General features: G+C 40.7%; 1 protein-coding gene across 2 annotated transcripts in view; it reads left to right on the top strand.

Moving 5' to 3' along the window:
* GLDC (glycine decarboxylase) overlaps positions 1 to 27,932 on the top strand; it is a 1,044,727-nt gene that overhangs the window by 581,045 nt on the left and 435,750 nt on the right. For both annotated transcript variants that reach the window (XM_044061077.1, XM_044061078.1), the window contains 3 exons: positions 9,941 to 10,046; positions 21,564 to 21,703; positions 27,686 to 27,766. In XM_044061077.1, coding sequence (XP_043917012.1) covers positions 9,941 to 10,046; positions 21,564 to 21,703; positions 27,686 to 27,766 — 327 coding nt within the window. The remainder of the gene's footprint in view (positions 1 to 9,940; positions 10,047 to 21,563; positions 21,704 to 27,685; positions 27,767 to 27,932) is intronic.

Raw genomic sequence — 27,932 nt, 5'->3', positions numbered from 1 at the left:
TATGCCGTCGGATCCTCCGACGCCCGCTTCTACGAAGAAGCGCAAAGACAAATCCTTGAAACCTAGACAGGTTGATTCGTCCGTTTCGGACGCCGGTCCTGCAGAAACTACAGTGGAACAAGTGGCTCCGGCTGAAGTTTCTGTTGAGCCTCAGGGGGAAACTTTGATTTTGCAGGATGTGGCCTCACAGGAGTCAGGACAAGCTGAAGGGGCCTCTCAGGTTACTGTTCTCCCTTCTATGCCTAAGGTGGTTAGGCCTTCTGCTACTATTTCTAAGGCTTCTTCTAAGGGCAGGTCTGTTTTGCCTTCCTCTGGTGTCCCTCCAGGTACTTCAGGGTCTGTGCCTAAAAAGCACATGCTTAAAATGGCGGAAGATTTGATTACTTTAATTAGAGGTTCTATGCCCCCTCCTGATAAGAGGCCCAGGGTGGAGCCAGAGTTGGAAAGTTTGGACCAGGCCTCAGATGACTCAGACTCTTCTGCTGAAGATATTCAGGATTTTCCCCCTTATTCGGATTCTGATGCAGAGGATTCCACTCCTTCTGCTTCTCCTCCAGAGGATTTTTCATTTTCAGAAACTCTGCATTCCATGAGGGAGCATTTTAAGTGGGAAGGACAGGATTTCTCTGATTCACGGAACAGGCTTAGGGAATTCTTGTTTTTACCACAGCATAGACCCTTGGCTATACCTCCTGTTTTGGATGTTGTTCAAGATGTTTTCTCGGAGGCTTCCCTTAATCCAGATTCTTTGCCTCCTGCACCAGTTAAACCGGACAGGTATTACAGGGTGCGTGAGGCTCATAAATATCTGTATAAGAGTCCTAGGGCGGACCCAGAAACTATTAGTCAGGGGCCTAAGGGTGTTAGAGCTTCTGTTGTAAAGAATCCGGTTCCTCTAGATAAGGAAGCTAGAGCTTTGGATAGATGGGGTAAGAAGGTGTATACCTCTTCTACTTTAGCAATGAGGGCTTTAAATTGCCAGTTTCATATGTTGAAATATCAGAATTTCCTCCTTTCGCAGCTAAAATCTAAAGTGGATGCTTTGGCAGAGGGCATAGAGTGTAAAGAATTGCAGGATTTAGTACATGTCTCTGAACAGGTGGGTAAGCATTCTTTGCAGTGTGGTTTTGATGCTGTACAGGCCTCTTCTAGGGTGGCTGCCACTGGTTCAGTTCTTCGTAGGCACGCCTGGCTTAAGGATCAGAATTTGTCCGAGCATGTTAAAACTAGAATTCTGGATGCCCCTTTACAGTCTGAAGTTTTGTTTGGTCCCCCTGTGGAGTCGGTTTTGAAGAAAATGGAAGACAAGGCTAAGTCCATGCAGACTGTAAAGATTTTTTGCAGGTGCAACCTCCAAAGTTTAGTAGAAATTGACCTACTAAGGGGTGGACCTACCCTTCTTCTGATTCTCAGTCTAGGGGTAGATCTAGACGTGGCAGGGGCAGAGGTCACAGTACATTCAGGCCTAGAACTTGGAGTTCACTAGCACAATCTGCAGGTGAGGGCAGGGGCCAGTCCTTTCGTAAACAGGCCCAATGACCTGCATTTTCAGCTGCCAGATTCTTCTTCCCTGGCAGCTCCTTTGGGAGGAAAGTTAGCACTCTTCAAGCAAAACTGGCTTTTAGTCACCAAGGACAAATGGGTATTGGACATTATAAACCGAGGCTACAAGTTCTACTTCCATACATTGCCTCCTTTCAAAGGCATGCCAGACGTTCCTCCTCGGCAAGGGATAGAGGCTCACAAGCAGATTTCTATACTTCTTCAAATAGGAGCTATACAGCCAGTTCCTCTGTCAGAAGTGGGACTAGGATTTTATTCTCGCCTGTTTCTAGTACCAAAGAAAGGGAACACGTGGAGACCAATTTTGGATTTATCTATCCTCAACACTTATCTGGACATTCCAAAGTTCAAAATGCTGACGTTACAACAGCTTTTACCTCTGTTGGGAAAAGATCACTGGATGGTAACTCTGGATCTCAAAGAGGCTTATCTTCATGTTCCTATCAGGCCCAGTTGCAGGAGGTACCTGCGCTGGCTGGAAATTTACATTATCAGTTCTCTGCATTGCCCTTTGGCTTATCTACTGTGCCCAGAGTGTTCACAAAGGTTCTGGATCCAGTGATAGCCTTTTTCAGGTTAAGAGGAATACAGATCTATCCTTATTTGGACGATTGCCTGATTATTGCACAACACAAAGACGAACTTCTGCATCATCTACAGTATGTGATGGTAGTGTTAAGATGCCTAGGGTATTCTGTGAACGAAACAAAGTCCAGTCTAGTACCCTCTCAGGACATGTGCTTTCTGGGTGTGAGACTGAATACAGCTTCCCAGATGGCCTTTTTGACCCCGGACAAACAAAGAAGCCTTTCTCTTTATTTCCATCAAATGTCTCTGCAGTCCAGGCTGACTGCAAGGACGGTCCTTCAAGCCTTGGGGTTCATGGCATCTTGTATTCTGGTGCTTCCCAATGCCAAACTGCATATGAGGAAGCTTCAATGGTATCTCAAAAATGTATGGACACAACACTGCCAAGATCTAGACACTGTCATTCAGATAATACCTTGCATTCAGAAAGAATTTTTGTGGTGGGCTCAGGAATGTCACCTAAACAAGGGACTCTCTGTGACCCGACCAGAGGCGAGTCAGATTCTAACGACAGATGCCTCGGACAAGGCTTGGGAGCACACCTCAATGGAAAATGGGTGCAAGACACGTGGCCTGTCAGACTTCAACATTTGCATATCAACTTGAAGGAGATGTTAGCAGTCCAATTTGCATTGATGGCTTTCAAGGATTTACTTCACCCAGGACAGGTGTTGATTCAAACAGACAACACTACTGTCATGTGGTACATCAACAAGCAAGGGGGAACCCATTCTTACCCTCTTTGCAGGCAAGCGATGATTTTGTGGGAGACTGCTCTCAGTTTACACCTCAATCTTCAGGCAAGGTTTCTACCAGGAGCACAGAACTCCTTAGCGGATGTGTTGAGCAGACAAATTGTGGATCCTCACGAGTGGAAACTGGATCCTCATGTGTTTCAAAAGTTGACAGTGTTATCGGGGACTCCAGACATAGATCTGTTCGCTTCTCCACTAAATTACCAGTTGCCAAAGTTTTGCACAAAAATGTTTCATCCCACAGCTTGGAAGGTGGATGCTCTATCATTCATTTGGAGCAATCTTCATTTCTATGCCTTTCCACCTCTGCCTCTCATTCCCAAGGTACTCCTGAAGGCCAGACTAGACAAGCCATCCATGATTCTGATAGCGCCGGATTGGCCTCGACAGCACTGGTACCCACTACTGAGGAGTTTGGTACGGGAGCCTCCATGGCCTCTGCCTTTGATTCCACATCTTTTGTCTCAGGAGGGCAATCACTTCCTCAATGTCAAGATTCAGTCTCTGCATCTCACAGCCTGGCATATTCTGTTTTAGACCCTGGAGGGTCTCAGCTTCCACAACAAGTTTTGAATGTTATTTTGGAGGCCACAAGGCCTAGTACAAGGAAAGTTTACGCTGATAAATGGAGGAGATTTTTTCTTTGGAGCAAAGCGAAGGACTTTGATGTTTCCAAGCCTGATTTAAGTGTTTCTCTTCAATATCTTACTGAGTTATTGGACAAGGGGTTGTCTTTCTCCTCGATAAAGGTTCATGCTGCAGCCATTTCTGCTCACTATGACTGTGACCCTCCTTTATTTTCCCATCCTTTGTTTAAGCAATTTCTTAGAGGGGCAAAGAACATAAGACCCCACGTAGAGCTCCTACTCCTGCTTGGGATCTCAATTTTGTGTTGGAAAAGCTTACTCTACAACCTTTTGAGCCTGCAGCTACTGCCGAGTTAAAGTATTTATCATGGAAGACTGCTTTTTTGTTGGCCATTACCTCTGCAAGAAGGGTTTCTGAATTACAGGCCCTTATGGCAGTGGAACCTTTCCTGATTTTTCATAAGGATAGGGTATCTTTGCGTACTAATCCTTCCTTTATGCCTAAAGTAGTTTCTAGTGTGGCCTTGAACCAAACTATTCATTTGCCTACTTTTTATGCAAACCCCCAAAATAAAGGGGAGAAGATTTTGCATACTTTGGATATTCACAGGCAGTTACTTTATTATTTGAGCAGGACCAAGGGGTTCAGGCAGTCTCAGCAGTTGTTTGTTTCTTTTGCTTTGGGTTCTCAGGGAAAACCTGTTTCAAAACAAACTATTTCTAAATGGATTGGGTTTTGTATTTCTTTCTGTTATTCCCATCATGGTAAGGAGATTCCGGCTGGAATCAGACCTCATTCCACTAGAGCTACTGCCACTTCTACTGCCTTTCTAAGGGGGGTAGCTACAAAAGATATTTTGGAAGCAGCCACTTGGAGTTCAGTGCATACTTTTTCCAAGCATTACCACCTTCCTCTTTATTCTAAGTCTAGGGCTGGATTTGCCACTGCAATATTACAGGGCATTTTAGCAGCCCCTAATGCTTTATGATTTTGCCATCCTCCCTTTACCTCTGCTTTGGGATTCTACCCATATGTAAGGACTGCAGCAATGTGAGATGAAGAACATAGTACAGTTTTGTACCTACCATAAATGTAGATGTTCGAAGATCCACATTGCTGCAGTCCAATTTTTACCCTCCCTCCTTCCCCTCTGTAGTTTGGCATGGTTATATGGTTTGGGTGATGGTTGTTGTTGGGTATGTTTTTGGGAGGTATCCTGTTTTTGGGCTGTGGCCTTTCTTTTTAGGGCCTTCTGACATCTGGGTCAAGAAAACTCTGAGGATATGACGTTGGTCATGCGCTTTTATACCCTGACGCTCTGATGTCAGATCTGAGCGCCCATGACCGACGTCAGCCTAATACTTTGGTATTCGGGCCGACCGAGGACAGCGGACTACCCATATGTAAGGACTGCAGCAATGTGGATCTTCGAACATCTACATTTATGGTAGGTACAAAACTGGACTTTTTTATACCCCTGACGACCTGACGTCAGTCCTGGAGCAACAGCATCCGATGCAGAAATACTAAGTCTCTGGTATTCGGCCTAACTAATGTCTACCTGCAGGCAGATAACCCAAGTGTGATGACTGCAACAGTGAGTACACTCGAACATCTACATTTTTGGTAAGTGTACACAACTGCACTTTCTTCTTCCCATTCCAGGTGCTTTAAGTAATTTTCTAGTACCGGTAGATTACAGATTAGAGGCTGCTGCATTCTAGAATGTGCTGTCGTTTGGATGAGATGTTAAAATGAGACAGACACCTCCCCCCCCCCCCAGCTCACTGAGTTGGCAGTAGTTCAGGTGGATGTAAAAGATCCCATGCCACTTAGTAAAAAGAGTTGGGTAAGTTTTCCAGTGTCCTGGCCAAATTTCCTGTAGTCAGTATATAGATAGTAGCTTTGGTGTCTTCTGAAGAAGCCACTGGTATAGTGAGACTAACCCTGTGAAAGATAGATGGATGGATATATGTATGGATGGACAGATGGATGGATATGTGTATGGATGGACAGATACACAGATATATTGGAAAATGTGATGCAGTGTGATTACTGCATGTGGAGGGAGAAAAGAAAAGGCAAACTTAACATTCGCAGGAATACCCTAATGCATCAGTAATTATGTCTTTATTAAGCTGTTATTAATGTCTCAGTGTTGTAGGGTTTTGAATTTAAAGGTGTACATGCCCCTTTCTTACTGATAGCATGGGTAACATGTGATGTGGTAACTGTGTGATCCTAAATAAAGCAAAACTTTACACCTAACAGTGGTAAACAAACAAACTGTTTATTCTTACCTAAATAAAACAAAGTTAATGAGTTTTCTTCAGTTCATATTCCTCCACTCATTTTCTGTCACAGAGGTATAAAACTAACTGTTCATATTCAGTAAACCTTTTTAACTGACATTCTGCATTTATCACACAACTATAATCTGTCATATGAATTTAAGTCCTGTAATCACTGCACTTTTAAACGTCATAGTTTCTTGTTTTATGCTTTGTCAGTAATTTATAGTTAGCATGAATTTTTGCTATACAGTGTGCCTGCTGTTATAAATGTTAGCCTGAGAAGGCTGTACGGCCACGTCACTAATTAGTGTAAGAAACAAAGGCTCCCTTGTGTTTATCCATACAGTAGTTTTTAAGAATATATTTTGGCTTGTAAACTGTGGAAATTGAAGCTGGTGTTGTATTACGAGGAGAAACTTCTGGCCTTGAAGATGGTAATGGTTAAAATGTTCATTGTGGGGATCACCCTATGTGTTTTTTATACAGCACCATGCTTTTTCCAGGACACCATCAGAACAACAAGGAATAGAAAGGCAGGCATCAATCTCAGCCTTTTTGTGGCAAGTCTACAAGATCTGAAGGATGCCTACCCTGCATATCCCATACATCTTTCCTGTAGGAAATCCCTGAGGTTTTGTACTGGCTCATCTCACTTTCTGTTTATTGCTTTGCCTTTTGGGCTTCCCACAGTCCCCAGAGTATTCACAAAATGCTTAGCATTTGTGATAGCTTTCTGCAGAACTAAGGAAATTCAGATAGTTGTCTACCTAGCCGATCTGCTTATCCAGGCCTTTTCACCTCAGCTCTTCCTGCAGCACCTCCAGTTCACTCTAAATCTCTTCCTGCAACTGAGGTTCACTATCAACTTCAAAAAATACTCCCTTCAGCCCACTCAAGACCTGCTTTTCCTGGGTTGCAGACAGAGCATGCAGGCCTTCTTGCCTCAGGAAAAGGTACCAAAACTTGCAGTTTACTTCCAATCTCTAACCTCCCTCATGACCTGCTCAGCCAGGGAGATTCTAAGAGCACTAGTATTCAAGGAAGCAATCATTCCGATTCTTTCTTTAACCCGGCTGCATATGAGGAAAATTCAGTGGTATGTGAAAAATGTATAGTCTCAACACTGACACCCTGGACATAACAGATCTCTCATGCCTTGTCTCAAAAGGAGGTCTTGTGGTGGGTGCCACAGGTGAACCTCAATCCAGGAGTACCTTTCAAGGCACAGACCCTAAGTCAAGTAATGTACACAGATGCCTCAGACGAGGCCTGAGGGGCAAGGAGTTGATGCCTCTACAAGGTCCAGTACCACTGGCAGTCCAACCTCAAGAAAGCACGTCAACCTGAAAGAGATGAGTGCTCTCCTCAGGCCTTGCAAGTTTCCCCCACCTCTGGAATCCATGGCCTCTGACTATTCACGAACAACAAAGCAGTCATGTAGTACATAAACAATCAAGGAGGAATCAGGTCATACTAGTTACGCTCAGATTGTTTGAGACCAGGCCACCCAGCTAGGCAAGTCGATTTAAACAATATACATTCTGTCACAGTGTCTGCTTAAGCAGGTCCATAGAAGACCACCACGGATGAACCCTCAACAAACGCATCTTCTAGACATAGTCCTATTTGCCACAGAGAACAACAAATATCTCACCCTCTTTTGCACCAGGACTCCTTGCCCCGTGACATGGAGAAACAGATGCATTATCCTACCAATGTACAGGGAAGTTTCTTTATGCCTTGCCTCCACTGCTACCATAAGTTTTACTAAAGATAAAAAAATAAAAACAAAAAAACTACTGGTGGCTCCCTTTTGACCAAGGCAGCATTGGTTTCCCCGTCTCTATCACTTATCCAGGGACAGTCGTCACAACCTACCACACAAACTGGACCAGATCACACAGCAGCAGGGTTCATTGCTTCATCCCAGCCTGTCATCGCTCAGCCTAAGGCTATGGATGATAGGATTCTAATCCCTTCCAACCACCAGTTTTCTGAGGATGTGCACCAGTTTCTCCAAGAGGCAAGAAGACCTAACACACACAAATTCTACATAGCTGAATCAGAGAATTTTTATATGGTGCCATGCAAACAGTCAGGACCCTAAAAAGTCAGAGGTTCATTTTGGCCTATCATATTTGTGTGAGCTCAAGAAGAAAGGTCTGGCCTTTTCCTCTGTTAAAGTCCATCTTTTAGCCATTTCAGCCTGTCCCCCCCTCAACCTGCCTGTTATGTCAGGATTGAGGTCAAATAATTACTAAAGGAGGTGCTATACCTACTGCCCTTAAGGAAATCTGTACCCACCTCCTTGGGATCTCAGCTTTACTCTGACTTCTTTTGAGCCAGTCGCTTCTTCTACTTGCAGATTCTACACCTGGGAAACTATTTTATTGTGGGTCTCACTTCTGCTTGGAGAATCTCAGAACTACAGGGACTCATGGCTGTCCTACCTTCTCTTATTTTCCATAAGGACTGCGTACTCTTGAGGTAAAGTGGTAAATGAATTGTCACTCAACCAAACCATCAACCTGCTTACTTTCTTTCCCAATCCATAGAACAGGGGTGAAAGGCTTCTTCGTTCCCTTGATGTGAACAAGCAAATGAGATTCTATCTAGACAAGACTAAATCTATTCTTAAGTCAGATCAGCTGTGTCTCTTTCATTGACTTTAAACTGGGCCACCTAGTGTTTAAACAAACCATTGGATTTCGAAGTCCACTGTCTTTTGTTACTTGCACCATGGCAAATATTGCCATCCTTCACAAAAGGTCCTTCCATACAGCAGTATCCTCCTTGGGGGCGTTTTACAAAGGCGTGGATTCCAGAACCATCCTGGAAGCTGCTACCTGGTCTTCTGTACACACTTTCACTAAATACTACGGATTAAATGCCTTTTCCAATTCCAGGGCTGCCTTCACTAGTTCAATCCTGTATGGACCCTTGGACAGTTTTCTCCATTCTCAGACATCCTCCCTTTTGTTCCCTTCAGCTTTGTGAATCCCCCATGTGACTGGAATACTGCAACAGTGATTTAATTGAGGACATAGTACAGTTGTGTAAGAACTTAACATAGCGGTAGATGCCCTGCTGATCATTTTTGCAGTATTCCTTCTCACCCTTCCTCCCCCTTTCTTGCATTCTCTCCTCTTATAACCTGCCAGGTCGGACAGACCCTAGAACTGAGGGGGGACCCTCTTGTCTTCCACGATGCCTCTGCTAGCTGACTTATTTTCTCTCCCTGATGTCTTTTAGCTGTTGGTGTGGAGATGCTCCGAGGATTTATGCTCATATGTCCTCTTATATACCATTATGCTGAGGTTGTATGCTGCCAGGAAGGTTTAATCTTTATCCCAGATGGACATCAGCTTTAAAAAAACATCAGTTTGTCATACTGAGGAATACTTCAGAATAATACGAAAATGTTGTAGGTCACGTCATAAAAACACTGGGTTATTTTTTCAAGGTCATTATTGTATGGTGGAAACTGTGACCCCACTGCATCTCATATTTAGTCAAGATCTTGGCTTATCACCTCCCTCAGAAAGCTTTTTTTTTAATGCATGATTTTTTAGTGAAACTTACTGTTCTCATGTGTAGATACCACCTATAATCTTTAAGGAACACATTCAGCTTCTGTCATAATTTATGAGATGAATGCTGCTGATTGTAGTGTGTGGTAGGGAAATAGTCTACTTTTTCACATCCATGCACATACGTGTGTGTTTGTTGTGCAGTACATAAAGCATCCTGTACTGGAGGCCTATGGGATATACAGCTAGTGGGGTTTGGCTTTACTAGTCTGAATGCACTAGCAAAACATTTAAGGTAAAAAGGCATGGGCATTCAGATGCCATGTAGTTTAAAACACTGGTATCTCCTTAATGGGGCATTTGTGTATATCCCATGGGCCCCCAACTACAGTTGGTTTAAGGTATTACACATTTAAGGCTCTTAAGTTGGCTGGGTTGTTACTAAACGACCTATTACCTTTTTCACCGTTTGGTTTGGATTTAATTTTTAACACATAAATACCACTAGAAAAAATGTGGGTACTTTTAAAGAATAACCTTTGCTATGAGGTAAGTGTATTTATTACAGATATTTTTACTAGTAAATTGACAGATGCTAAATAGACTTTTGTATATTTTGCAGGCTCTTTTAGCTAATATGGCAGCCATGTTTGCTGTTTATCATGGTCCAAATGGTCTGAAGCATATTGCGAAGAGATTGCATAATGCCACTTTAATCTTGGCAGAAGGTATGTTTATAAGCATAAAATATGTTCTGTAGTACTGTCAGTGAGCGAAAGTTGATGATAGTCTTATCAATAGCCCGACTGCCTTTTTTTTTTTTTTTTTTTTTATATATACAGAATAGTGTTGCTGTTTACTCTTTATATTTTAGTTACAAGTCATTTTGTGTGAAAAGCAAGTCTGCAGTGTTTGTCCTTGTTTTATGTTTTGCGGCATGGCTGTACTCCAAGAGTGATGATGCCACAGAAGTTCTTAGTGACAGTAAGAAGTTATTAGTAAATCATAAAAGCTGCACTAAGCTTATTGAAGTGATGACTTAATTGCATTGCAGTTTTAGTACTGCAGCAATCTTGAGCACTTAAAAAGCAAAGTATGCATTCTGTCTAGAGCACTTTATACAGCGAGTGAAAGGCTTCTTTTGCTGCAATAATTACAGAAATGTAGAGGCCTGTGTACTTGTTAAGAAGTCAAGAAAGAGTGGGATTGACAAATGATTGCAGTTTTGTTTTTAGAATTTTCCTATCAGTGTGTTGGTTTGTAGGATCTTGTTGCTGTAAAAACAAGCAGGTGTTCCTCACTGATAAAAACAAAATGCAAAAATAATCTTAAGGGTGTAGAATGGGAAACGTGATGACAGAATCCAGATTTTACACAAGTAAAATTACAAAATGGGAATTTTTCTAAGTAACAAAAGTCTGGCAGTTAACACAGAAGGCTAAAGCACTGACTTGTTGGTAGCTGCTTCCTATGTCAAGGTTACAGGGTTTGAATCTTTCCACTTTCATTTGCTTATTGTGTGATCTTGAGTCACTTAACCAGACAGTGTTTTGGGGCAGTTGGGAATTTGGTCTAAGCTCCTTACTGGTGTCCTGCACTGCATATTTAGTAAAAACGCATGAAAAGTAATCCTAATTTAGTAGTGCAGTTGTCCTTTGTAAAATGAAGACCGAAACAGAAAAAACAAACTAGTAAAAACCAAAGCTGTATAATGATTTCACGGACTCCGAATTGATTCAGGATTTACTTCCCACTCAGAACAGCACAATCAACGATAAGTTGTTAAGTGTTTACAGTAGGTTAAGTGCTTTCATCTACTCATATGTTCCTTGTAGACTTCTTCATAACCAGAAATGAAACACCTCACAGTGAAATCCTTGTATAACACTAAGTGCGTCCTTTGCAACAATTGATTATTTTTTAAAAGATGCTCATCTTGATCCCCAAAACATACTTAATGTCCATTTGCTAACTAAAACAACATAGATAACAAATTATACATTTACTTTCTCCAGTATTGCAAAATGGAATTTATTGTAACTTTTACAATTTAAGGTATGCTTATAGAGTGCATTATTTAAATTTGATTTATGTATGTCATAGACATGTCCGTAAATTCCTCTGCTTAATGCCATTTCCACTTTGCCAACATAATAGGCACCACAAAAGTCACAGCATGCAATGTATAGTACTCCTTTGGTGGAGCAATTAAACCCACTGGCAAGTCTAATTTTCTTGTAATAAGGTCCCAAGAACATCTCTTCTGCTTCTAAGATTAAAGGCCATTGATTACAGTGTCCATATTTTCTCATCCCTTTTATTAATTTAATATTTGCCAAGCATTGTTTTTCTTGTATATTTTTAAAATTTAAACCTTTTTTAAATATGGTTTGGCTCATTTCCTGAAGTTGTGACAGGGACTTATCTCAATTAAATATAGACCAATATTTTGTAATTATTTTTCTAACCTCATTACTGAGAGGATAGTACTTCATAACAAAGCTTCAAGCCTGAGTTATCAGGATGCTCTTTAACTTGTCCAGGCTGTCTTAATATGGGTCCAGATCTTGAAGACCTCAAAGCTATTACTTGATTCATTATTTCAATCACAAAATTTCTTGGGTGCCCTGTTTCTACAAACATTTGCTAACCAGTGGCATTCTACCTCTAAAACACAATCATCGGTAATCATTCTGCTAATCCTCACAAATTGTCCCTTCACTAGGGACTTCTTCTGGTGCATAGGATGTGAACTAGAATAATGCAGGTATGAATTGGAGAATATGGGCTTTCTGTATACATTTGATCTCAATTACTATCTTTATATATGGTTACATCCAAGTAATTAGCAACAGTGTTGATAACCACATAAGTAAACTGTAAATAAGAAATGGAATTAATATAATTTAAACATTCATCCAGTTTACTTCATATATCTGTCCACAATATAAAAATGTCATCTAGAAAGTGATTATAGATTGACCAACAATTTTTGTAAGGGGAATCAAAAAGGATATTTTGCTCACATGCCCACATAATATTTGCATGTATGGGTGTCCATGCTGCACCGAGCGCCACTCCCTTAATTTGTTTAAAATTGACTTTCAAATGATAAACCATGAGTAATGGAATACATCCAAATAAATCTACTATGTTTTTGCAAACAAAGTTATCACTGTTGGATAAGTCCAAGGGTAGTTGTCTCAAAAAATCCCAGGAGTCTCTTAAAATGGATCCCTGTCAGATGACCAAGGTTTCAGAAGCTCAAAATTCATATGGTCGAGACCATATGACTGAGTTTTTGAAAACTCAAAGCTTTTGAATGGAGATCCCAATACAGTGAGGATCAGAAAGTTTACCCTTTTCTTCACTGTAGTGCAATCTTGGAGTTGGTGTATATCATTTCAGGGGGTGTGGGGTGTTTTTTCTCTGATTCCTTTATTGTATAGAACATGGACACACATTATGTATTCAAATATTTTCCCAAAAAAGCTTGCAGTCTTTTAGACATATGCCATATTTCTCTGTTATACCTCAAACATGTTTTTGATTCTGTTACACAGAAACAGTCTTGTTACTCAGTCCGTGCATTTCAGTAGAAGTATCCATTCTTTCAAATCATTGTACCCCAGCTGCTGTACAGAAAGCTTCCCTTTTCCATTTATGTTGCCTCCTTCCCATTCATCATTCACTGAACTTATTGTATCTCCCTTTCTAGAGACAGCAATATAATCTGTTAGTTACTTCTTAGGACACCTGCACAGGAATGCACTTTTAGCATATGTAAAAGATAACCTATTTCTAAGCCAGTACAACTTCAGTATGGTTGAAAAGTTGGTCTTTTATTTTAGTTTTCACCTTTTATGTTCTCAAACAGCTTCCATAAACTGGATTTATGAAAATATAACCATGGTCCAGGTCACCACATATCTCCTCTTCAAAAAAAAGAGGTTATGTACTCACCATAATGTTCCATCTGTGTTGTCCATTTTTAATATGAGGTTTCAGATCTTATCCTCTGATCTGACTCTGCCGCTTTTTTACAGCTCATGGCTACTGCAAACTCTCAAGCTCCTCCCTTACCCATAATGCTGTAGTCCCCATACCTCAGATGTTGTTTGCTGCTTTTTATTGCTAAATCATGTAAGAAGTAGTGATTATATGAGAAACCACTATCTGGAGCTCAAGAGGAGGAACTTTGGTTCCTCCACTATCTTTTCATTCCTCCAGAAGTCATAAACAAGAAAGGATCGGGGATGGAGGGAGGGGAGTTGAGGAAGAATGAAAACAGACAACACAAATGGAACATTATGGTGAGTACATAACTTCTTCATTTGATGTCAGTGTTCATTTGTTCCTCAACATGTGGGACAGAATCCCCAGCTACCTGAATCCTGGGTGGACTCTAAGAAAGGAAATGTATTCCTGAGTACTGTTGAGCTAAAGGCTATTCTTCCCCTAGAAACCAGATCAACTTTGTAATGAGTAATGAAACTATGAGGATTATCCCAAGAAGCTGCAGCATAGGTATCCTCCATGAAATATCTGGAGAGAAATACTGAAGAGGTTGCCATAGACTAGTTGAATGAGCTCTCAAGGGTTTTGGCAGGAATAAACCCAATTTATAGTAGACAAAGGAAATGCAATAAGCCACTTAGCTAAAGTTATTTTGGTAACTGGATTTCCCAGTCTTGATTCTGAAAAGAAGATGAATGATTTGATTTTCTGAATTTGTAAGTTCCCTGCAGACAAACAATTTTCTGTGAACATCCAACAAATGTAAAATGTATTCCCTTTGTTGGAGAAATTTGGGAAGAAGACTGGGATGTTGATTACTGTTGTATCCTAACACCACCTTTGGAAGAAAGATGGACTGATCCTGAAAGACACACCATCTTTATAAAAAATCAAATAAAGAGGTTTAGAAGATGAGGTTTGCAGTTCTGAAACTCTCCTAGCTGATGCAATGGCTACCAAAAATATTGTTTTCCAAGTTAAAAAGTTTAATTCACTTGCAGCTGGTTCAAATGGTGATCAAGTCAGGGCTTGTAACACTAAATTAAAATCCCACAGTGGCGTATGATCTTTAAATGGCGGTATTAGTAAAAAGGTTCCTTTTATAAATGCCTTACAGAGTCGTGATGAAGCTAAGGTAGAATTATCAACTGGGACATGAAAATTAGAAATAGCAGCTAATTGTACCTTAACCATTGATGAATTGGCCCCTTCATTAAAAAAGAAGCCAAAAATTCAAGAACTGTGGATAATGGTGCTGAAAAGGGATCAGTGTTTTTCTGTTGTGTCCAAAAAACAAATCTTTTTGGTTTACTTTTGTAAATCTTTCTAGTGGAAGCTTTGTGGGAAGACAAAAAATGTGACAGACATGGGAGGAGAGCCTAGGCTGGTGAGCTATTAATGGAATTGGAGAAACCATGCGGTCAACTTTAGGCCCAAAATGTCCGAGTGAATCATGTCTTTGAGGTGAGACAGAAGGTCTGGAATTGGGTCCAGGATCCAAGGGGGTGAACTAGATGGGGCCAAAAGAAGGGAAACCAAATCGAATGAGGCCAATAAGAGGCAATGAGGATTACTGTGCTCTTCAATCAAGATACTTTCTGAAGAAACTTGGGAATCAGAGGAGTTGGGGGTAAGCATAGAGGAAACCTGGGGGGGCAGGCGTGGAGGAGAGCACCTCTCTGTGACTCCCTCAGTGGGAGGGATCAGGACAGAAAACCTGCTGCACTTGTTGAGGGGAGATTCAAAGAGGTAGCAGTATGGTTGGTCTCAGTGGTGAAATATCTTGTCTTCAATTTTGAGAGACCACTAATGAGACAATGGGATGGACCTGCTCAACTTGTCTGCTATCATGTTGGATTTCTCTGGAATGTGCATTTCTATCAGAAGTCGATTGGATGAGATCACCCATTGCCACACTCAGAGCTTCTTTAAGATCTGGTTCCCTCTTGCTTGCTGATGTACCAGAGACTATGGACATATTGTCCATCTAAATTGCAGTAGTTCCTGAAGGGAGAGAGTTTTGGAAGCCCTGCAATGTTAGGAGGACTGCACTCATTTCCAGGACATTGATATGTGTGTGTTGGCCTCTTATGGGAACCAGGTGCCTTGGATTGTCTTTCCCAAGAAGTGCCCCACCCACCCAAATTGGGATGCATCCATGGTCACTATGGCCTTGGTCTGAGTAAGTATGAAAGACCGGCTCTGCAAAGTCTGTTCTGAGCAGTTCCAAAACCTGAGGTACCTTTTGCATGCCTGAGTAGTTCTGATCTGGGAGGACAAGGGCTGGTACAGGATGGACCACTGAGTCGCCAGGGTCCATTGAAGAATTCGGTTTACTATAGGAACATTGAAACTGCCTTGGTCGACCAGCACATGTTCAAAAGGCAGTTTCCCAGGTAGGCAGAATGTCAAACCAAAATCGATAGAGTTACACTACATTGAACAGGTAGTGTAGGTCGATCATTTTGGTTCGCCATTGTGCAGGGAGGTCATGCTTCAATGAGGAAGAGGGAATTAGCCCATTTCCTCACTGTAGTACGATCTCTGAGTTGGTATATTTAATGTGCAGAGGGTGTGATGGGTGCCCCCCTGCAAAATACTAGAAGTAACGTACCGTTGACTGTAGAGTTCAACGGTACGTTAATGTGCATAGCAGGAAGTGAGTGACGTCACCTCCAGCTATGTCGAATACATCGAACCATGGTGGTCAATGTATTCAGTTTCGCTTTGGGTCTACTTTTGAAATTTCAGATTCAGCATTTTGAGTCTACCTTTGTTATTGGTTGACCGAAGCTGATAGCTGATTCAAACTTTCAATAGTAAACTGAAGAGTTTTCATATGGTATCTTGCCAATGGAACCATAATTATGGCAGCAGGCATCCACCCTAAAGCCTGTTGAGTCAGTCATGCTGACGGCGAGGAACTTTGAATTATCTTTTGGACTTGAAATTGAATCATTTGTACCTTTAGTAAGGGAAGGGAGGCTATCCGTGATGGTGTCAAGCAAGGCTGCTATGAATTATCACACTTGAGTTGGTTCTAGTTGAGATTGATTGTAATTTATTTATTTATTTATTTTATTTTACATTTGTTTACTGGGAAGTGTCCAGCTGGGCCAGGAGCCCATTTTCAGCAGAGGACTGGGGAGAAAAGCTCCATAATACAGTAACTGATACAGAGGTATTACATGAGTAAGAAAGTACAAGTTGTAATGTGCCCAGTTAACATGCATAAAAAGAATCAAGCAAAAAAGAATAAACATTTTACATTTACATTTTAACAAATTCAGTATGTGGTCACAACATGAATTATATGACAGTAACATAGCTAAGTCTGAGTAACTACATAGGAATTACACAAGTGAGAATATACAGGTTGTAGTATAACAAATTAATATAGTTAAAATGAGAGAAAAAAAACAAATACATTTTATATTTACATGTTAACATTCGATATGCATTCACAACATAAATTGAACAACAGTGTCCTAACTGTTTAAACTGAGTAAGATGGGAATAGGAATAGTGAAAGTAAGAAAAAAGGAGACACAAGTATAGTCAGCCAGGAGATGTACAGCAACATAGCCAATGATTGGTGAGGTGTTCCTTGAGGAGTAGCTTGAACTTGGGAGTAATCGTGGTGTTTAGACTGTGTTCCAATGATTGAGTTCCAGGTTTTACATATTTTATTGGAGAATAGAGAATACCCAAAGGTGTTGTTAGCCTTAGTGACTTTTAGTAGAAGTTTCTCATAGGATCTTAAGGTTCTGCGGTTAGTATTTGCCTGAACTAAGTCTTTAAGTGCAGGGCAGTTTTCAGGTAATGCCTAGGTGAGAGCACCGTTGGAGTACATAATCTCTTGCATTGATCAGTAGATGCCAGGTCTAAGTGGTTATGAGCCACTCGCCCAGGTAATCAGTGTATCCATGTAGTCTCAAGTGAGCTACTACTACTGCTGCCATACATTTGATGAACACCCTGGGGACTGTGGTGAGGCCAAAGTGCAGTGCCCTCAACTGGTAATGACTGGTACTCTGCCAGAAGTGTAGGTATATCCTGGATTGCGTGTTCATTTTTATGTGATAGTACACATCCTGAAGATCTCTTGACCACATCCAGAAGATCTCTTGACCACATCCAGTCGTCCTTGTGCAGGAAAAGCAAAATGGAGTGAACCATGACCATCTGGAACTGTGTATACTGAACTGATTTGCTCAGTTTGCTGAGATCCAAAATTGATCTTCAGTCCCCTGTTTTCTTTGGCAGTAAAAAGAAGCTTGAGTAAGTTCCAGATTTTCTCTGGTCTGGGGGGACCTTTTGGATGACTATTGTTTTTCCAGCAGCTTTTTTATTTCTAGAGCTACTACTTTCCTCTGAGTAGAACATTGGGAATACTGTTTACTGTTGAAAGGGGGAGTAGGGAAAAGGGAATTATGTAACCTCTGGAAATCCTCTGCACACATGTATCTTTTGTTATGTCTAGCCTTGCTCTAAGGTGCAGGGATAGATGACCCTCGACTGCCTCCAGGGATGGACAGTAGGCCTCCTTTCAGGAGTAGTTATAGGGTCTGTCTGAGAAGGAATTTCTGGACCCCTGGTTCTGCACGCCTTCTCTACTGCATGGGTGGAGTCTTTTGTTAGTTCCCCAGGGAACTTCTCCACGTGGATCATGGAAAGGATGCTGGGACTTGCAGAACCTTATTTTCCGACCTCCTCATTAATTCCTAGAGAAGGATCTTTGAGGAGTCAAAAAACATATGCCCAGTGCAGACAGGATCTTACCAGCTTGCTCACACCTGGACAGTGTGCCTTTAACTTTAGTGCCAAACAAGGAACTTCTGTCAAAAGGTGCATTAACGAAGGAGGACTTGAAGGACTCCGTAAAATCACACTGGAGCATCCAGGCATGCCTCCTAATGGAAATGCCTGAACCTGCCACAATTGAAGTGCCATCAGCTGCATGTGAAATGAGCCTCGTGGACAAATTAGATATGGACTGTACGGTAGCTAACTGTGATGCAATAGAAGTCTGTGCCTCAGCAGTTATTGCTCCTGAGAGAGATTTGGCGAGTACTTTAATCAAATCCCTCTGAAGTCTGATGAAGTGTGCCAGATAGTTCAGCGATCTAAGTGCGAAAGTCACTGAAGGGTAAACATGATCCCCAAATCTATCCAATGCCATAGACTCCCTGTTAGGGGGATGAACGGATGAACTCTGCTCTGCATGTTCTTTCTTTGTGGCCACTGCTACGACAATGGCATCTGCTGGTACTCCTTTGTTCCAATACTTTCTTCCCTTTGATGGCACCAGGATCCTATACTTTCTTCCCTTTGATGGCACCAGGATCCTATCTGATCTCTTGGGGATCAACTCAACAGAATTTGGTTCCTTCCACACCCGCCAAGAGATCAACTCAGTGATCTCGTTGGTGGGCAGAGTCACCCAGGAAGTAGATAGGCCAGATCAAGATGTCTACAGAAATACTGATTCCTCTTGGGAAGGGTTAACCATAGGCCACCCACCCCTTTGCTTAAGTATCTCCAAAGTAGCTCCAAAGGAGATGTCATCAGGTGTTGATCTTGGGGACCCTTCCCCTTCATTGAAATCAGTATATTCTTTTATTGACTCCTGAGGGGAGTCTAAGTGCCACCTCTTGCACCTTCTCTTCCTAGGGACTTTGTTGGGGTCCACTGGAGAAGTATCGAAAGATACAAGGGTACCTTGTTAGGTGGCCTGGAAACTTTGGGCTGGCTGTCCCTCTGGAGTAGTGTGATGAGACTCATGGCACAAAGACATCTGGGAACCAGATGGTAGGTCCGAGGGGGGTGGAACTGACTGAATTCTAGAAGAGAATACTCTCTACTACCTCAAAGGTAGAATGCCCTGGGAAGAAGGCAGCCCATCCAAGCCAGAAGTCCAAACCGAGCTTTCTGATGCTGAAGGCCCTAATGGACAGACTGCTCTGACAGCTTCAGAGAGAACTCCAGCACCTCAGAGCCAACACTGGTGCTTTGACTCAGTCATTTGGAGCTGACACATTCGGAGCTGGTCCACTCAGAGAAGCTTTTGGATATGAAGATACAACCATCTTTGGATCCGATGCAGATGGTCCTGGAAGGATTGGATCCAAGGGCTTCAAAGCTGAAAGACGGATCTGAGAAGGAGCCAAGATGGGTGGAGTGATACTAATAATGGTGTCCTGGCCCAAAGGGGTAGGAGATGGGAGAACTCCAATCTGTATTTGCTCAGAGAGAAATTTCCTCATCATTCTATCCGCATCTGCCTCTGTAAGACTCCTGGAAGAAGAAGCTAAAGAGGGAGATCTGATGTAACAGAGAGGGAACCAGGTCCAGAGAGGATGCATAACTGGTATGAGGAAGCTCTTTCAGCTCAGTATAACAGAATCCAGTGAAGCAGAGTTTGTATCCGAAACAGTCTGATCCAAGGATTTGGTCATCAGATCCGTCCATTTTGAAATCTTCTAGGCTGGCTCCTTGTTTAGATTTGAAGAAGTGGAAGATCCAAATGGTTCAGGTAGTCATGTTCTTGAGTCTTGATCTGCCTTGGGGGGGTTGAGCTCCAACCAGTGACTCTGAAAACATGGTAGGGAGAAGTCCCTTCAAAATCAGTTTATTCTTTCTATCGACCAAAGCCCTTGGATTAAAAGATTTGCGTGAGTCGGAAGGGACTTTCAAATGGCCACGACCAGACATTAGACAAGAGTCAATGGCATGAAAGGGATCTTGTGCCAACACTCCTTACACTTTCTGAAATAAAAATAGCAAAGGAAAATAATGCAGAAAAGTTTAAAAAAAAAAAGTTAGGAAAGAAAACAAAACTACCAACAGTGGTCATAAGAATTACTTTAACAATAAAAGAGAAAGTAGAGGAAAAACTGCCAACAGTGGTATCAAATTATGCTGAAAAATGCATAGGGATAAGGGAGGCTGTTTAGAATAATTTTAAAATAGTATAAAATAGAAAATATATTAGAAAGGTATAGCAGCAAAATGTTTATAACGCACTAATTCAAGAGCGGACAGTGGCTATGTCCATACGCGAAGGTGGCAAATAAGATTTGGAGTATGGAGAGGGACTACAGTGTTATGGGTAAAGGAGGAGCTCAAGAGTTTGCAGTAGTTATGAGCTGTAAAAAGCATCAGAGTCTGATCAGAGGATTGGATTCAAACCCACATGTTGAGGAACGAATGAAAAGTGACAACATCAGATCAAACATTTTCTGCAGTACTTTCCATGCCTTTCTAGATGACACTTGCACCCACTACTTAGTTAAGTTCTGCCCCAATAACCTTATCTCACAAGTTGTTTATTGACGTTTGTTTACCGGGAAAGTCCAAATGTACGGTAAAGTGAGGTGTTACAAGGGCATAAGCAGGTTAAGCGATGTAATGTTTTAAAGGGAGATCAAGCATTTTGGAGAGATGTCCCAGATCGGGAACAGTGACAAAGCCAGGAGGCAGCGAGGAAGAATTTTAGTAATGGTTTGAAAGAATGAGTGTGTGATAGACCTGGTTGATATGTGAATTTTATTCCAAGTTCTAGCTGCACCATTGGACTAGAAACTGACCTCAGCAGCTCTTTGTGGTCAGTAGATAGTAAGCGGTTGTTTATTTGACCAAAGGGGATGACTTGGAATATAATATTGGAGCAGGGGTCCAATTGTTGGGCAGGCAGATGGGGTATGGATGACTTTATGGGGGTATGGATGACTTTATGGGTTAAGGTGAGCTGAGTATAAGATAGGAGGTGAGAAAGTTTGAGCCAGTTAAGTGCTTTTAGCGCTAAATGGTGGTGGGTCCAGTAAGGTATTATGACTTTAATTGTAGCTGTACTGAACGAACTTTGAGTGTAAGGGACTTATTCCAGTATAAGCCTGCTTTATAGATAGGCCTTACGCCAGCGTTAATCTTTTAGAATCTGGCCGCAAGAGTTTTGTAAATGGTGTATTTTAACAGTCTACACAGTATGTGACCTGCTTCCAATTCCCCAGATGTCTTTCTATTGAGCAAAGTAGTAGATTCTAGAAAGATGACTTCAGTTTGATTTTGTGGGATGTTTATTATGATAGAAGGTGCAAAAAGAGTGGTGAACTTTATGGATTTGCTTTTCCAGTGACATGCACTTTGTAAACCTCTAACATAAGAATGTAAACAATAGGGCAAAGTGTTTAACCACTGTGTGCATTGCATTTCTGACATATGTTTAGGTCTTAAGAGAGCTGGACATGCACTGCAGCATGAAACGTTCTTTGACACACTCAAGATTCAATGTGGATGTGATACGCAGGAGATCCTTGAGAGGGCAAGGCAGCGCCAGGTCAACATTCGTGTTTACAGTGACGGCATGGTATGTAACCTGCTGTGTGCTATGTTGTTATCATCATTTTCTCAAGCAGCTAGGTGTGCATTGTTCAGCAACTTAGATTTATAGTTTCTTTAAAACAAAGCATTACATTTTATTAAGTAGCTTTTAGTATGTTTACACTGTTTCATAAGTGAATGATTAGACTGTATTGGAGCTTGTCAGAATTGTTTGCTTGGTAAAGCTTTAGAAAATGACAGTCTGAAACTTGTCATACTGTGTCACATTTCACCTGCAGTTTAGTGATAACGTGGCTACTGAAGTGTTTATATACACATTCACTTGGCACATGTATAAAATAAATCACTTGTTTTTCTGAGTAAAAGCAAATGCATTTCATAATACCTTTAAGGTGGTCTATTTTTTATTCTTAAAATATGTACTATGCACATAGAAATTGAATTACAAGATTTCAAGGCATTGGCATTGCTTTTTCATAGTATTTTTTTATTTATTTATCAGTTTATTAACTGGGTTTGTGAGTGGAACCCCAAATCCTCTTCGGCCATTACCCAGGATCATTGTGGAATACATATTCTTCTTCTTTCGGCTTTTCCCGGTTAGGGGTCGCCACAGCGGAACTCCGATCCACTAATGATTGGCAGTAGATTTTTATGGTGCCGAGGTGCCAGCCCGACGCCCAAACTTCAAAGAAGGCGTGCCCATTCACGCACATCTTTCAAACACCACTTGACCACGGGGAGGACATGCAGACTCCACACAGAAGGTGCTCCAGCCGAGAATCGAACGGGAGAACCTCTTGCTGTGAGATGACAACCCTACTGCTGCACCACCGCGGCTTCATTGTGGAATACATATATAGTTACAAAATACAGGGATTTGAATCTGACATTCTCAAGATAGTTTTAAAAGTTGCAATACTTTTCCCCCCATGTGCTTTTTGCCCTCATACCAACAGATCATCAGGCCTTTCCCAAACTGGACACAGCCCATTTGTTCCAGTGCATCAGTGATTCCACTCAGTGCCAGGGGGACAGCTGTCTGCAGAGAGCTGTCCTACAGACAATTATAAAGGTGCCCAGCAATGAGAGCATTTCTGATGGCCCAACCCCATCTCTGAGCAGGGAGACAATTTACATCACAGTTGTGGCTCACAATCCCTGCCATTGAGAGTGCAGGTTGCGCTCTGGTGGTAGCTAGATGAGCCTAAGACCTATCCCTAGTCCAAGCATTTGGATAATGACAGTACACAGCTGTTCTGAACCCCACCCCAGGTGGGTCTAGCAATCCTCCTTTGCTACCTTTGTCGAATGTCTTTACGGTCAGTTGAAAATGGGCTACCTGGACCATATTTAAGGTTTTATCCCCTGTCCCACTAGATGTGGCATAATTTTTATTCACAAAAAGATATGCCACATAACAGTTTCACTTGGCATATATTACATTGACTCTCTCAGCTGAGATATTTTAGTACTGATGCAATATAAGTTGACAGTGTTTGAAAAGTATATACAAAACAGTTGTTACACACTTAAGCATTTCACTCTTGCTTGGATACTGTTAGACAGAAAAAGAGAGAAAAAGTAGTGTTTTAACAAGGTTAGACAAACATAAAGTTCTTTGTGGTGGTCTATTTTTTCACACCCTAGGCGTTATCCCTGCAAGATTTGCTTATGTTCATTACAAAGATGTTTTTAGCTTGCCCTCTCTTCTGAGGTCAGCAAGAAACTGATTCCTCCTTTTGTAAAGATGTTAATATTTTCAGCCAAAAGTTAGGTACTGCATCTGGGACTGGTGTTTTCCAAATAGGAGTTTTTCTTAATGTTGTTTCAATTTCTATTGTTTCATCCCATTTCATATCCTCTGCATTAGAACTCCTTGCTGTTTATTTTATTTTTTCTATCCATTTAGCATATTTGTTCTACAGGGTCTTCAATAATATTTCTCCAAAATGTGTGTTTCTTCTTTTTTGAGAGCTGTTTCTTTTTCTATCTTTTTGCTTTAGTTCCCAGTTCTCTATAACACTTTTTAGGTCATCAATGAATTGCTTATTTTGTACTTTACCTTTATATCTGTCTGTATATCTTAACTTTTTTTCTGCCTGTGATGATATTTTTTATTGTATTTGCAGGAGTGTCTGATAGATCCTTGCTTGTTTGGATACTGTGTATTGTTTTTACCACGTCTATCTTTTTAAGTATTTTTAATGAACTGTTCCTTCTGTATTCCTTTAATAAGTGTCTTAATTGCTTAATAGTTTTATTGATGCTTCTGTGGTGGCATTTTATTTCTTCCATCCTTTTCCTTGTTCTGTTTTTTAGGTAAGACTTTCTGATAATTTAGCTGCACAGTAATGTATCCTATTTATTTCTGTTATATCACAAGAATTTCTTTTAACAGTCCAAATTACTGTGTTCATCTATTTTACCAACACACCTCTCAACCTCTTGGCACAATAAATCTGTACAAAGGCAAAAATTATGGGGGGGACAAAGGCCCAAAAATAGGGACAATTTTTAAATATCACTTTTATAAACTTAGAAAGTTGATAGAATAACAGGTTTTGTATTAGCATGCATTTTCCAAAGGTTATGAAGTCTGAAACACAAATGCCTGTCATTATTTAGTGACATCAATCCTCAGTGACTTGCCTGGAAGCCACGAATTTTGAGGAAAAGACCAAAATTTGAAACAAAAATCTGGACATTCTGCAAAAATCTGGAGAGTTGAGAGGTATGTTACCGACAATGTTTTGGGTCTTTCTTTCTGTACTCTGTTTCTTTTGTCGATCTGAATATGTCTGCCCATCTCTCTTAAATCAATCAGCTCTTCCCTTAGATCATTTCTAGACTGAGACCACCTTCTTTGCTCCCCATTTCCTGTAGGTGTTCTGCAGAAAGTTGCAGAACATCATCTGTGATCTATATAACTTCTTCAGATGTGCTAACATCTAAATTACCCATCACTCTGCAATATTGCCTGTCTGTTGTTAGTGTTTCCTGTTCTGCAACTTCAAATTAAAATTTGTACCACTTTCCTACAGAAGGTTGTAGAGCATCTTCATGTGGAAAGTCTTGAGTTACTCCCACTCCACCTATTTCTCTTTAATCTGGGGGACTCATTGTTCCATCATGCTCTTGACATTACCTATGTTGGATTTTCAACATTAAACCCTTAGTTTGCAGAGAAACCATAACTTCAGTTTCTACTTTTTTCACTTCTTCTTTACTAATCATCTTTTCTACTTCCCCTGTTTCATATTTTTTGCACTATTTTAGCTTCAAATATCTTTGGAGCTGCTTCCTTTGTATTGATTAGTCTGAATTTCTCCTTTGCATAAATATTGCACCATATCAGATATTTTTCTTTCCATATCCTTTCAGCAATCTTAGTTTTGTTCTGTATATTTTTGTACTTCCTCTTGTTTTTTTTTTCCAGGTGGCCCAAAGTTTTTGTCTGTGTAATGTTTTTCATGGATCTGTTGTACCATTGTACACAAATTGTATTTGAATGTTTTGACAGTTTGCCTGTGCAAGTATTTTTGTTTCCTCTAATTTCACTGTTAATCTTTCTGAAAAACTTCTGTCTGGAAATTCTGGACTTCTTGCATAATGGTAACAATGCATAATGTGTTCCATATCCTCCATAGTCCACTCTTATCGTCTTTATAGCTCTTTTTTGCCTGTCAAAGTTTGTGTTTTTTGTGGACTGCTACTTCCTTCTACAACAGGGGGCATCTTCCCTGTGAGCCTGGCCTAGCCCCATTGTAGGACTATTTCCATGTCTTGAGGATTCTACACTGTCATTTTTCCAGTCCTGGCACCAGTGCACCTACCAGGTTTGGACACTTTTTTATCATGGGACTTGTGCACCCAGCTGTCTTTTTCATCCTTTAACCTACCTCTCTCCATGATGTATGCTATATGATAGTCTATATCAATGTCTTGGTGAGATTTTGTGAAAACTGGCTCCACCACATGAAAGCACTCACCAAGACTTCAGGATGAATTCAGTTCCAGCAGCAACATTTATTTTCTTGCCAATATCATCTCTCCATTTGGACCCCTCTTTTTAATTCCTCCATATATTTTGGGTTTCTAATACCATAATGGAAATGGACCCCATTCCCAAGTCAAAATATGATTAAAGTTCATGAAATTAGTATTGTTTCAGTCTTTGATGTCGGACAAAAGTGCTGTTCGCAGCACCTGCAGTGTGCCCAGTAGTGACTCCTGCAAATTCATACAGAGTTGCTTGTATTGGTAACATATCTAAATATGATTGTAGATTCTTTTTTTTAAGACCCATTGCTCCTACTACTATTGGGACTGTCTGGGTATCTTTCTTCCACATTGCCCTCGTTTCTGCCTGCAGATCCTGATATTTTATGACTGTGTCTCTCTGTACGCAGGACACTGTAGTCACTGGGTGTGGTGATTTCAATGATCGATGCTATTTTTGTTTTCTTTTCATGGACCACTATATCCGGTTTTCTAGCCTCTGTCTTTTGAACTGTTGGTAATAGATGATTCCATGTGATGTAAACTTCATAATTTTCTATGATGCTTTGTGGCTCACTCATCCAGGAAGAGCTTTCTGATGTTTTTGTAAGACGCCCATTGCATCAGGTGCAAATTTATAAGATGCAGATAACACACTTGACACACAAAAGTAATGCTAAGCACCAGCTTTGAAGATACTGGTTGGATGCATTCTCTTCACTAGTAAAAATTTAGTATTTGTTTTTAGACATTCCTGTGCTGAGGGACATCCGCACACCTCTACTGGCAAGTGCCATAATGAAATGTATCCTGTGCACAAGGGCACTCCTCTCTCACACTGACTAGATCATCCCTAGTTCTTGGATCTTAAGCCTTTATGTTGTATATAAAAGTCCATGCACCTGCATTCATTTTTAAGTGCTTGGTTATTTTAGAAACTTGTCAAAAAAATTCACCAGGTGATGGAATGAAGCTCCACCCAGTACCTTTGAAAGTGTCCTCATAGCTTAAGAGAAATTCCAGAATTTCTTCACTGGGACATCATCCAGAAGACCAGGGGTTCTGCCTTTCTAGAGGCAAGTCCAGATTTTTCATGGCCTCATGCTCCTTGTGATAAAGGACATCATCCCTAATTAGTGGGAACTGGATCCTATTCCAATCCATCATTAGGGTAGTAGGTCAAAGTGCAACACATACAAATTGTACTGTATTTCTTCGATTTTTTTTTTTTGTCTGGTTTCTGGAGTTTTGGTTAACTGAGAGTTTACTGTGTTTGTTAGCCAGCCTATGTTTAGGAGGAACCATCATATCAGCTTGCATTTGTGTCTTGTGACATAGATGCAAGATATCTGGCCCTTATCTGATTATTTTTTAATATCTTTTTTAGCATCACATGTTACATAGTAACATGAGTACATACAAGCCATTAGAGATTGTTTTATTATGCATTATACAAATGATTTCTGTTTTAAAATATATTCAACTTAACATTACATAAGTTGCTCAAGTCCTGCCTTCCCTATTTTGAGTTTAGATATCTGCTAATTTGTATGTCTCTATAGATAAATATCTATGTATATAAATATATGCACACATACACACAGATAGAAGTGTGTATAATGTGTGTGTGTGTGTGTGTGTGTGTGTGTGTGTGTGTGTGTATATGTATATATATATATATATATATATATATATATATATAAAACACACACACAGGGCTGCATACATTTCTGTATAACTGGGTAGCTTGTACCGCAATGAGCTGTTTATTCCGCCATGGTAACCTAATTTGTATATTACTGATCTGGGAGTGAACGAGTTGTGGTTTTGCACAAACAAGAAGCACCAGTTTAATTAACTGGGTTACTGCTAACCTCTGTTAACCTTTATGTACATTGAAAAATGATTCTGTGAAAATGCGTTTTGTGTGTTGTATGTGTTAAGAGTATGTTTTCCTTGTTGTCTGTGTTAGCTATTTAAATACAGTTTTGTTTTTGTTTTATAGGTTGGGGTATCCCTTGACGAAACTGTAACAGAGACTGACCTGGATGACCTGCTCTGGATTTTTGGTTGTGAGTCATCAGCAGTAAGTGATTTGCATACCCATCATAAAATTGTGATGTTTTTCAGTATGATGGCCTTTTTTACATGTCTAAGGTGCATTAATGTCGGTTCTTAATTTGATATTAGTCTTAAACCTACAGATTAAGGGTTGGGAGCACAAAATATTCTCCAGGCGATACCAGCTGTCA

This window comes from Protopterus annectens, chromosome 2.part0, assembly GCF_019279795.1.
Source record: "Protopterus annectens isolate FY-2018-M chromosome 2.part0, PAN1.0, whole genome shotgun sequence".
NCBI lineage: Eukaryota > Metazoa > Chordata > Ceratodontiformes > Protopteridae > Protopterus > Protopterus annectens.
This window is presented reverse-complemented; position numbering and strand designations above follow the sequence as displayed.